We start from the raw sequence: 12,959 nt of genomic DNA, 5'->3' as shown, positions 1-12,959 counted from the left end.
GTGCTGTGTCCTGGGCAATCTCAGACTAAGAAGGTGAACCCAGATGGGAAGGTCTGGGAGAGGCCACACTGCGGGGAACCCGAACCTGGTGTGCAACGAGTTAAAACTGGTTTTCTGAGACCTCTGGGAATGGGGAAGTAAGTGATGGCATAAAGCCGCAGGGCCTGTTCTGGGGAGCGGGGGTGGTGGTGGGGGGGGTGACCATCACCATCTCCAGGGCAGCCAGCTGTGCTGGGCAGTTCCCTGGGATTACCAGCACTGCTCCAGGGTGTGGCCTCAGGCTATTGGCCTCTGTTATGGAGGAGACTAAACTGAACCTGGGGACTTCAGCTCAGCAGAGCTCTGCTCTGGCCTAAGAGATGCTAGCTCTGTTGTCCTAACTTAATGAAAGGGCACTTGACAAGACAGAGCCCAAAGATAGCCTTCTCAAGACCCAGGGAGGCTCCCACCCAAGAGAGCTCAGCCTTGCTGATCAAGGCTGGGAGACTGGCCAGGCCAATCCATACTGGTTGGATCCAGATTCCCAAGTAAACTGATGGGAAGGTGCTGTTGGGTGTGTCGCAAGCCATAGTTCCAAACACTACAGAGGCAGTGAGGAGGAAGCCGCCCTGGAGGGCCCTAATCATGTTCCCAAACAAGCAACAGGAGAAGTCTTCAGGTCCCAAGGCTTGGGGTGAGGGTGGGGCACAGATCCTCACTGCTTTTCTGTCCTGGATCTGCACTCCCAAAGCTGCCCCCACCCCCAACCCACCACAGCCTCTGCCTTCACCACCAGGGGTCTGTCTCACCAGTTTCTGCAGGGAGGCCACCTTCCCCTGGGCTCTCTCCCACTCTGGCTTACTTTACTCAAGTGGTCCTCCGATGCAGTCTGTTGAACTTAAGCGGGAGGGTACCAGCCCACCACCCTGGCCCTGACCTCAGCATCTTTTCAGACCAAACCTGGCAAAGCCAGCTCCTCCCTATCCCACTCCAACGCTGTCCTCCACTCTGTTCTAGAAACACCTGCCAGCTCACTCCCTGCTAGGATTCTAAAGTCCCTAAGAGCCCTAGGTCGGCCTGAATGGCCTCAGCCAGCAGGAGCTCTCCTATGGGAATGAAGGCTGGGAGGGTGTTTAGGAAGCAAAGTCTTTAAGTTTAGGATGAGCCTCCAACCCCCATTCCTCTAAAAAGAGCTTCCCTTTCTTCCTCTTCACTTTCTTCAGCCTAGGAGCGTTCCACTCCATAATTGGCTTGTTTACTGCCACTCTAAGGGCTTCTGAATAGCAGAGGTGGGAGGAAAATTTTGCTGGAAGAAAAGGAGTGTGTGCCTTGAGCTTTGAGACTGATGAGTAAACCCTCCAAATGCCTCTCTAACTACCTGCAAAATGGCCAAGAACCCAGGTGAGAAAAAAATACAAGGCAGTGCAAGGCCAGCTGAAGATTTCCAGCAGACCACAGGAGGGAAGCTTACGTTGGCGCCAGGGAAAGACAGAACAATAACTAAAACTTAATCTGCTTGCTTCTGCTGAATAGTCGAAAGCATTATTTGGCATTGTTTTGAGCAGGGAGCCAACTAGAGACTCCCAATTCTGCTTCTTTGGGCTAGTACCTCCGGTGATGTCACTGCTCTGCTCAAAAACTTTCTGTAGCTCCAAGCTCGGAGCAAACTTAGCATCCACTACCGGACCCCAAACTACTCCAGCCATTGACCACTGAGCATCAGAGCGACTATGCCCACCAAACAGGACCACCTGCTGGGCCACAAACACCTTTGCTTCTCCACTCAGGTTTTCTGCTTTCGGGGTTCCCTCTGCCCCAAACAACAAGTCTCTCCACCTTTTAAGGTTCTCCTCAAATGCTCCTTCCCCTGTGAAGGTTTCCCCAACTTCCCAGCCCCTTCCCCACTCCAACCCATACTCTAAATCTCCATTGCCTTGGCCTCTTTTCAGGCATCTGTCTTACGCTGTCTTGCTTCAATAGTTCCCTGAGGCCTTGCTCCAGCCCTCCAAGGGAGTGAGTGTGTCTTATTTAGCTTTGATTCATCAGGAGCACACAGTGCACTACCTGGCAGATGGTGGACACTTGAGAACGGGTCTACCGCTCTAAAACTGTCCTCAGAGGCATAGGAAGTGATGGGTAAAGGGACACAGAGTCACACAAACAGAACACTAAAACCAGCAGACACAAAACATGCCGGGGGACGAGAGGCATCACAAGGAAATTGAACCAGGGAACCTATATCTGTCCTTACCCTTCTTGAATTCCTCCAGCATGGCATCCAACTTGGTGTCATGGAAGACAAAGTGCACTGGGTGGTTATAGAAGCGAGTGATAGTCTTGAGAGGGGTGCAGTCATCGGGGTCCACAAAGGCCAAGTCTTTAACGTAGAGAATATCTACAATATTGGATTGCTCGTCTTCGAACACCGGAATTCGGGTATAGCCGCTTTCCATAATCTCCGACATGGTATTGAAGTCCAGGATGGCATCGCTGCGGATCATGAAGCAGTCCTGGAGCTGGGTCATGATATCCTCCACGGTTTTGGTCCGTAGTTCCAGGGCACCCTGGATCATATTGAGCTCCTCTTTCACGAGGTCATTATAGGGCTCCGTCACCTTCAACATCTCCATCAACTTCTCCCGGTTGTAAACAGTACGAATCTCCTGGCCCAGAAAAAAGTCCAGGAGTTTGCTGATGGGAAAACTGAGGGGGAAGGTGAGTAGCATAAAGAATTTGGTGAGAACGATGGTGTTGGCACCCACTGCCAGCCCGTGTCGGGAGCACAGGGCCTGAGGTAGGATCTCCCCAAAGATAACAATGCCAATGGTGGAGGAGGCCACCGCCATGAGGCCGGACCCGATGAGGTTGTCTAGAAGGATGGTGAGGGAGGTGTTGACCAGCACGTTCCCCAGGAGCAGCGAGCAGAGCAGGTAGTTGCCCTTGCGCCGGATGGGCTCGATCTTGCGGGCATAGCGCCTCTCCTTCTCGGTGCCACAGTTCTGCACGATGCGCAGCTCCATGGGGTCCAGGGCCATAAGCCCCAGGTTGAGGCCAGAAAATATGCCGGACAGCACCAGTAGCACCGTAATGAGGAGGATGTGCAGCCAGAGAGGCAGGAACCTCCCAGGCTCCTCTACCATGAAGAGTAGTGAGTCCTTGTCGGTCCACCTCAGCCAGGGGCCGTCGGGCTGGGCCCGGGTGCACAGTGCGTATAGCTTCATGTTCTCGCTCCTCCGGAGGAACTTGGTGAGCACCACCAGCACGCCGGACGTGTTCCCGCGGCTCACGTTGACCAGCTGCTGGACGACCAGGTCCTTGGTGACCTCGAGACAGTTGGTGGACTTGTGGCCGTTCTCGGCGTCGTCCACCTCGGTGAAAGAGATCAGGCTGCTGGAGATGTTGCCCAGGCTGTAGCCGTATAGCCTCAGGTTGACGGTGCTGCCCTCGGACACGAAGATGATGCCATCCGGGTTCGTCCCACACGACTTGTTACAGCTCGCCAGCCTCATGCCCACGATCGCGCCCTGCTGGGGGCTGCTCTGGCCCCGGGCCCCCCGCGCCCACAGCAGCACCAGCAGCACCGGTGCCGCCAGGAGGAGGCGCCTTCGGGCCGGCCCGCCGCCCGGGTGCCCGCCCCCGCCCACCGGCGCCATGTTGCTCTGGCTCTGCTGCCGTCGCCGGTCCCCGCGCGCCGCCGCTCCGGCCGCTCCGCTGCCGCCGAGCCAACTGCCCGAGCCGCGGGCCTGACGTCAGGTCAGGGCCCCGCCCCGCCCCGCCGTTCCACGCCCCTCATTTGCATTGGAGGCCCCGCCCCGGGGTGAGCGGCTCCAGCGCCCGCCCTTAAGGGGGTCCAGACGCTTAAGGTGGAGCAGAGCCGGAGCGCGAGAGCAGCTGTGGGGTACCCACCCAATGCTCCGCCTCCGCGCCCTTCCCGCCTTCCTCTTCCTGTGGGATCAGCTCTCCTCCGAGACCCAGCTTTTCGCCACGCCGTTCCTGTTTCTCGGTCTCGCCCGGCTGCACGTGCAAGGCTCCTTTCCCTTCCCGGCAGCCTGCAGCTCAGCTAGGGGTGGCCCGTTCTGCAGGCAGGGCGAGAAAAGTGTTTTTCCTGATGTAGAAAAAGAAAAAGGTAAAAATAAAAAAGAAAAGAAAAATGGAACCTGAGAGCTTAGGCTGGCATTGCAGCCTGCCCCTTGGAGACTTTTCTGGCCTCCTCACTGCTGAGACTTTTGCTGACCTTGGCCCAAGGCCAGAAGTAGGTTCCCCCAGCCCCAGCCAGGCGATGCTTCTATCAACCGTTAAGTGGCTGCTTGATGTGGAAGGCAAATCTGGGGAACCAAGGTTATAGAAGGGCCAGGCTCTGGCCTAGACTTGTCTCCTGTTGCTTCCATTTAGGCACGGATATTTATTATTTTTGAGATGAACTCTTACTGCCCAGGCTGGAGTGCAATGGCGCAATCTCGGCTCACTGCAGCCTCCGCCTCCCGGGTTCAAGTGATTCTCCTGCCTCAGCCTCCCGAATAGCTGGGATTATAGGCGCCCGCTACCACGCCTGGCTAATTTTTCGTATTTTTAGTAGAGACGGGGGTTTCACTATGTTGGTCAGGCTAGTCTCGAACTCCTGACCTCAGGCGATCCACCTGCCTCCCCTCCCAAAGTGCTGGGATTACAGGCGTGAGCCACTACGCCCGGCCAAGCACGGATATTTATTGAACACCTACTTTGTACCAGGCACTGGTTCCACGCTCTGACAGTAGAGCAGTGAACAAGCCAAAGTCGCTGCCCATTGGGGTTTACAGTCTACAACAAAAAACAGGAGATAAACAAGTAAACACATATATCATATTCATTTAATTGCCCCAACAACCCTCAGAGTTAGTATTAATTCCATTTAGAGATGTAGAAACTGAACCGAGATACAAATCCTGGTCCCTCCAGATTGTCATCTCCCAACCCATTTCTCCATCTGTAAATGGGGGTAAGAATGATACGGTATCACTTTGCTAAGCTTGCAGGAACCATGGGCCTAGATGTGGAACAAGACAGGACAGCTCTTTATGAATATTCTTTGACTAGGTAGTAGTTGTGACCAGAATTCTAACCCCAAGTTGTGGTGATTGATTAGCTGGGGCAGCTGTTTATGGAGATGAGCTGACAGGCAGCTGCTTGTGAAGATGAGCAGGCAGGCAGGGCAGTGGGCATATCCCTGAAATGACCACTTCCTGGATGGCCCTTCCCTGATGTCACTAGGGTGTGTGGGGAAGAACGCAGCTGCCCGCCCTGTGAGAGGGAAGGAGACAGACAGACAAACATCTTTGACTGGGCATGGTGGCTCACGCCTGTAATCCCAGCACTTTGGGAGGCCAAGGCGGGTGGATCACTTGAGGTCAGGAGTTCAAGACCAGCCTGGCCAACATGATGAAACCCCATCTCTACTAAAAATACAAAACAAAAACAAAACAAACAAACAAAGAAAAACCCCATCTTCACAACAATCGCAGAGGTACATGGAGAAGCTCAGGTACTGGGTTGACCCCCAGGTCTCACAGCAAATCTTTTCCCAGTACTGGAGACACAGAACCCACTAAATTTGTGTTTATTTTTATTTTGGTATACTGTTTGCTAATAAAAGCAACAATCAATACCAACTGGAAGGAACCTAAACAGAAAGGAACCATCATACAATGTTGTGGGAGGAGGTGTGGTAGCAGAGAGGCCCTGACTCAAGAAAGCCCTGTTAGCCGGGGTCGAGGGTTTGTGAACTAGGCCTGGAGAAGTCTGTTGCAAATAGGGGCCCCATGTCATAGTGGACACTTTGTAGTGAGTGTACAGCAGGCCAGTTTTTTTGAGGAATAGGAGCCTTGGAATGGAATAATACCCTTGGGGCCTATGGGTAGGAAATGAGTGGGAAGCACTTGGGCAGTGGCTTTATATGTAAAATTACAATTCTGTTTCCTGAGACTAGATGCATTGATACCATTTCCGTTCTTTTTCTTTTTTTAAAATCTGTGTCTTGATCCAACTAAATTGATGTCTTGACTGATGCACATTTGAAAAACACTAGTCTCATACATTGCTCGTGGGCATCCCAGTGGAATTCCCCTGGAGGAAGCCTGCAGGGACTGGTGGGCGTTAGAATGCTCCAGTCTATGTAAGCAGCACCCACACCCACAGAACTTGGCACAATCCACATGTGGTAATAAATCACTTCAGGCATACTAATGAGGCAAGTTCCTGATTCCCCAGTCTTATTGTGTCCCAACTCACCCAGAAATCCAGAGAGCCTTTGAGATCTTCATTCCCAAGTATCCAGATTTTCTCTGGTTTGTACCAAACAATTGTCAAGATGCCAATTACCTGCAGACATTTAGCAACCAGCTCAACTTGCTGGGCCTTGGGGCCTTTATCTTTAACATAAGAGGACTGGATCAGATAAACAGATTCAATGCTAATTTAAATTCCTGGATGTGTAATTCTTCCTGGGCAACACAGGAAAGAATTGCAACTGACCTCTGTAAGGTGAAGGCAAAATCAGCATCATCAGATGTGATGGGCACCTGTTATTTGGATCTGTCCAGCTTCCTGTCCTTTTTCTTCCAAGTGTGGTACCTCCCCTTTCTCTGGAGACTTGTCCTTCCTCCATTTCCAAGGGTTCCAGTAGGGATAGGCAACTGGCCAGGCATGGACAATCAAAGCACCCCTGGCTGCCGCTGATCTACAGTGGGCAGGGAACCAAGACAGGTAGATCAGGAATCTGACTTGGGCTTTTATATAAGGAGGAGGTCCCTAAATGGAGGTAATGGAAGCCTCAAGCTGTCAGCTGCAGTGTCCCCTCTCCTTGCTAAATGCACCGCTTCTGTCCCGCTTCATCTCAGCCCTGCAAGGAGACCGGGTTGGGTACCATTCTTAGTCTCATTTTCCAAACAGAGATTTGGAAAGGTTAAGAATCCTTCTCAGGGTTGGGTGCAGCAGTTCATGCCTGTAATCTCAGCACTTTGGGAGGCTGAAGAGAGAGAATCATTTGAGACCAGGAGTTCAAAACCAGTCTGGGCAATATGAGACTACCACCATGACCCCACCACCACCCCCATCGCTACAGTAGTTAAAAAATAGGCCGAGCGTGGTGGCTCACGCCTGTAATTCCAGCACTTTGGGAGGCTGAGGTGGGCAGATCACCTGAGGTCAGGTGTTTGAGACCAGCCTGGCCAACATGGTGAAAAACCGTCTCTACTAAAAATACAGTAAATTAGCCAGGCGTGGTGGTGGGCACCTGTAATCCCAGCTAATCAGGAGGCTGAGGCAGGAGAATCACTGGAACCCAGGAGGTGGAGGTCGCAGTGAGCTGAGATCACGCCATTGCACTCCAGCCTGGGCAACAAGAACAAAACTTTGTCTCAAAAACAAAAAGTTAAGGTCAGGCGTGGTGGCACATGCCTGTAATCCCAGCATTTTGGGAGGCCGAGGCAGGCAGATCATGAGGTCAAGAGATCGAGACCATCCTGGCTAACATGGTGAAACCCTGTCTCTACTAAAAATACAAAAATTAGCTGGGCATGGTGGTGTGCACCTGTAGTCCCAGCTACTTGGGAGGCTGAGGCAGGAGAATTGCTTGTACCCAGGAGGCAGAGGTTGCAGTAAGCTGAGACCACGACATTGCACTTCAGCCTGGGCAATGAGAGTGAAACTCCGTCTCAAAAATAAATAAATGAATAAAACAAAATTAGCTTGGCATGGTGGCATATACCTATAATCTCAGCGACTTTGGAGACTGAGGCAGGAGCAACACCTGAGCCCAGGAGTTGGAGGCTGCAGTGAGCAGTGACTGTGCCACTGCGCTCCAGCCCAGGCAAAAGAGCAAAAACCTGTCAAAAAAAAAAAAAAAAAAGGCCAAGTGCTGTGGCTCACGCCTGTAATCCTTGCACTTTGGGAGGCCGAGGTGGGTGGATCACCTGAGGTCAGCAGTTCAAGACCAGCCTGACCATTATGGTGAAACCCCATCTTTAAAAAAAAAAAAAGAAAATCCTCTGAATCACACTGAAATAGATTTCAATACCTTTCAAATCTGTGTTGACTCCAAACCTTAGTAACCCATGCACTGTGCTGCCCCTTTAAGGACTCAAGGTAAAGGAACAGAATTGTAACCTTTTAGGCCAGGTACTGGGGCTCACACCTGTAATCCCAGCACTTTGGGAGGCTGAGGCAGGTGGATCACCTCAAGTCAGGAGTTTGAGACCAGCCTAGCCAACATGGCAAAACCCTGTCTCTACTAAAAACATAAAAATTAGCCGGGCATGGTGGCAGATGCCTGTAATCCCAGCGACTAGTGAGGCTGAGGCAGGAGAATCGCTTGAACCTGGGAGGCAGAGGTTGCAGGTTGGGCCACTGCACTACATCCTGGGTGACAGAACAAGACTCCATCTCAGAAAAAAAAAAAAAAAATATATATATATATATATATAAACATATATATATATATATAAACATTTATGTATATTATAAACTTTTTATCAGCGATCTCAATGCAGTGGGCACTCAACATGACATGGTTTTATTTCTTTTCCATTCAAGGCTTTTAACTAATTTCTGTCACATTTCCCTTTCTGTATCCTTCTTGAGGTCTTGGATAGATTCCATAGCTTTAGTATGACTTTTAGCATTAAAAGCTCAATCAGGGCCTGTAATCCCAACACTTTAGAAGGATGAGGAAGGAGGATTGCTTGAGCCCAGGAGTTCTAGACCAGCCTGGGCAATATGGCAAGAACCCATCTCTGTGAAAAATTTAAAAATTATCCAGGCATGGTGATGCACACCTGTGGTCCTTGCTACTTGGGAGGTTGAGGCTAGAGGATTGCTTGAGCCCAGGAGGTTGAGGCTGCAGTGAGTCATGATTGGTCTATTACACTCCAGCCTCAGAGCAAGGCCTTGTCTCAAAAAAAAAAATCCATTCAGGTCCACAAAAAACTGCCATCTCAACCAGGCATAGTGGCTCACACCTATAATCCCAACACTTTGGGAGGCTGAGGTGGGCAGATGGCTTGAACCCAGGATTTTGAGACCAGCTTGGGCAACATGGTAAGACCCCATATCTACAAAAATAAAAAAAAATTAACAGATGTGGTGGTGTGCACACTTGTAGTCCCAGCTATTCAGGAGGCTGAGGTGGGAGGATCACTTGAGCCTGGGAAATTGAGTCTGCAGTGGGCTATATTCATGCCACTGGATTACAGCCATGGCAATAGACCCTGTCTCAAAAAAACAAAACAAAACAAAACAAAACAAAACAAAAATCCCTGCCATCTCGTTTCTGATATATGTCTGAGAGAGATATATATAATATGTGTCACCTCTCTATCATCCTTCTCCAGGCTTGGGGATCAGTTTCTGCTGCAGTGACGTGGAGGTGGGGAAGGGCTTTGGTCAGCCTTTCACCACTCCATTTGCTGCAGTTGGCTGTAGGGGGATAGATCTGTGTGTGTTCGTTTGTGTCTGGTGTTGAGTGGAGGCGGTCATGGGATGGTTCTGGTACATGTCCCCCTTCCTTTTCAAGTCTAACTTATTCAGTGTTGAGGAAAGAGAAAAGAATGGTAATTTCTCTTTACTTAATTTCCCACAGCTTAATCCCCACTCCTTTTTTTTTTTTAATTTAATTTAATTTTTTAAAGATGGGGTTTCACCATGATGGCCAGGCTGGTCTTGAACTCCTGACCTCTGGTGATCCACCCACCTTAACTTCCCAAAGTGCTAGGATTACAAGCGTGAGCCACTGCGCCCGGCCAATCCCCACTCCTTTTGTGGTTGTTACTGCTTGACTGAGTGTGATCTGGAATTCAGATATTGGTTCTTTTTTTTTTTTTTTTTGAGACAGAGTTTCGCTCTCGTTACCCAGGCTGGAGTGCAATGGTGTGATCTCGGCTCATCGCAACCTCCGCCTCCTGGGTTCAAGCAATTCTCCTGCCTCAGCCTCCCAAGTAGCTGGGACTACAGGCGTGCACCACCATGCCCAACTAATTTTTGTGTTTTTAGTAGAGACGGGGTTTCACCATGTTGACTAGGATGGTCTCGATCTCTTGACCTGGTGATCCACCCGCCTCGGCCTCCCAAAGTGCTGGAATTATAGGCGTGAGCCACCGTGCCTGGCCCCAGATGTTGGTTCTTGTAGCGGAAGGCTCAGCCCCTGTCAGGTCTCCTTGCTCCTAGCTTCTGCCTGTTACGGTACCCTTTGCCTGGCAGGTAACCCTCTTGGCGGAGTCCACCCTAGGGTTGTAGTAGAGACCACTCCACAGCCAACCCCTCTTTTAAAAAAATTTTCGAGATAGGGCTTGCTTTGTTGCCCAGGCTAGAGTGCAGTGGTGCATTCTCGGCTCACTGCAGCCTCAACCTCCTGGGCTCAAGTGATCCTCCTACCTCAGCCTCCTGCGTAGCTAGGACTACAGGTGTGCACCAGTGCACCCTGCCACCAACCCCTCTTTCTGCCCACCTCTCTCCAATTCCCTCCTCCCTCTGCTGTAGGAGTGAGGGAGGGCAGAAGAGCAAGTTCACTGCCTGAGCAGAGGTCTGATGCATAAAAAATTATCCCCAAAACTCAATGGCTTAAAACAATAAGCATTTATTATGTCACAGTTTCTGTGGGGAGGAATTAGGAAGCAATTTAGCTGGGTGGTTCTGGCTCAGACTCTCTTATGGGTTGCGGTCAACATTGGCTGGGGCTGCAGTCACCTGAAGGCTTAATTGGGGCTGGAAGATCTACCTCCAACCTCACTGTCCTGGCTGTTGGCAAGAGGCTTCAGTTTCTCACCATGACGGCCTGTATGTAGGACTGCTCACAACATGATAGCTGGCTTTCCCCAGAGTAAGTGATCCAGGGAGAAGACCGAGGTGAAGGCCACAATGTCTTCTACGGCTTAGCTGCAGTAGTGCCATATCACGACTTCTTCCATATTCCATTGGTCACAAGGACCAAACCTAATATTATGTGGGAAAGAACTACACAAGGGCATGAATAGCAGGAGAGGGGATCACGGAGGCCATTTGGAAGTGACTATCACAGTAGGCATGGGAAGATTCTCTTTACTGAGCACTGACCCACTGATAAATTTCCTGCCACCCTGACCCCTAACAGTGTCTCTCTTTCTCTCTCTCTCTTCCTCTCACATACACACATACACACATACACACTCTCTCTCTCTCTCTCTTTTTTTAGACAGAGTGTCCTTCTGTCACCCAGGCTGGAGTGCAGTGGCATGATGATAGCTCACTACAACCTCAAACTCCTGGACCCGAGTGATGGTCTGGCCTCAACCTCCCAAGTAGCTGGAACTAAAGGTGCTCACCATTATGCCCGGCTAATTTTTTCAATGTTTTTGTAGTGATGGGGAGTCATTATATTGACCAGGCTGGTCTCAAACTCCTGGCCTCAAGCCATCATCTCTCCTCAGCCTCCCAAAGTGCTGGGATTACAGGTGTAAGCCATTATTCCCTGACCCAACAGCTTCTCTCTCTTTCTGTTTTGTAATTGGACAGCCTCCTGAGCCAGAGTAGGCTTAGAGAGACTTTCCAGGGCCAGGCACAGTGACTCATGCCTGTAATCCCAGCACTTTGAGAGGCCGAGGCGGTGGAACACCTGAGGTCAGGAGTTTGAGACCAGCCTAACCAAAATGGTGAAACCCCGTTTCTACAAAATAAATAAATTAATTAATTAAAATAAATTAAAAAAGAGAGACTTTCCAGCTTCTATTAAAGACTGAAAATTTGGTCTTGCTGGGGTAATCATAGGGATCTCAGGACCTGCTCTTAGCTTAGCTGTCCAATAGACATATAAACCTAGTATCACAGAAATGAAACTACTGATCTTTTCTCCAAGAAGATGTGTCTCCCATAATTTCCCTTCTATCAGCATGTGGCAATTCCATCTTTTCGGTTGCTGAGGCCCAAAATCTTGGAGTCATCCTTCTCCTTCTCTCTCTCTCTTTTTTTTTTGAGATGGAGTCTCGCTGTGTCGCTCAGGCTGGAGTGCAGTGGTGCGACCTTGGCTCACTGCAACCTCCGCCTCCCGGGTTCAAGCAATTCTCCTGTCTTAGCCTCCTGAGTAGCTGAGATTCCAGGCACATGTCACCACTGGCTGATTTTTGTATTTTTAGTAGAGATGGGGTTTCACCATGTTGGCCAGGCTGGTCTTGAACTACTGACTTCCAGTGATCTACCTGCCTTGGCCTCCCAAAGTGCTGGGATTACAGGTGTGAGCCACTGTGCCTGGCCCACTCCTCTTTTTCTCTTAGACCTCTGTGTGTCCCATCAGCAAACCCTGCTGGCTGTACCTTGACAACACATCTAAGACCCATTCAGTTCTCCCTGCTCCTGCAGCTCCATCCAGCCCCCAGCCCTTCCCTTTCTCACTGGGTAACCCACACAGCCTCCTGCTTAGCCTCTTTGCTCCTGCCTTCCCCTCTACAGGTCACTCCTGAAGTCAGCAGCCAGAGTGATACTTTAAAAATATAGGTTAGATTACAACCTCCTCTGTTCAAAACTTTATAGAGAATCTCCAGCTCTTCTAAAGTAATGGCTCAAGTCCTGACATTGCCCCACAAACTGAAGAGTTTGGTCTTAATATAATTAGGGAAAGACAGAAGGTTCTTAGTGAAGTGATGGTATGGAGACTAAAAATTTGGAAGGTTAATTGGTGGGTAAATGGGGTAGAGAAAAGTCCAGCTTGGGAGGTACTACTGCAATCCAGATGTGAAGGGACAAATAACTAGTGATGAGAGAATAGTTCTCATTCCTGGGGTGCTGGCAATATGCCAGACACTGCTCTTTCCATCTCTGACCTCATTTCAATCCTTATGGCAGTTCTTTGGAGTAGGCATTATTGTTATTCCCCTTTTCAGATAGAAAAACTGGGTCCCAGTCCAGGCATCTGTAATCCTAGCACTTTAGGAGGCTGAGGCGGGCGGATCAGGAGGTGGGGAGTTCCAGACCAGCCTGACCAA

The 12,959-nt window shown here is 50.3% G+C and overlaps 1 protein-coding gene across 2 annotated transcripts in view; it reads right to left on the bottom strand.

The window, feature by feature from the left end:
- The window catches only part of CNNM4 (cyclin and CBS domain divalent metal cation transport mediator 4), a 59,040-nt gene extending 55,333 nt beyond the window's left edge, over positions 1-3,707 (bottom strand). Inside the window, exon 1 of one of the 2 annotated variants that reach the window (XM_012436801.2) lies at positions 2,231-3,707. In XM_012436801.2, coding sequence (XP_012292224.1) covers positions 2,231-3,632 — 1,402 coding nt within the window. In that variant the 5' untranslated portion in view covers positions 3,633-3,707. The remainder of the gene's footprint in view (positions 1-2,230) is intronic. The other variant, XM_012436800.2, reaches the window with a different exon arrangement.
- Positions 3,708-12,959: the final 9,252 nt, after the last annotated feature.

This window comes from Aotus nancymaae, unplaced genomic scaffold (genome assembly GCF_030222135.1).
Source record: "Aotus nancymaae isolate 86718 unplaced genomic scaffold, 86718_ANA_hifiasm-v0.15.2.pri h1tg000131l, whole genome shotgun sequence".
Lineage (NCBI taxonomy): Eukaryota > Metazoa > Chordata > Mammalia > Primates > Aotidae > Aotus > Aotus nancymaae.
The sequence above is the reverse complement of the archived record's forward strand: the minus strand, read 5'-3'. Positions and strand labels throughout refer to the sequence as shown.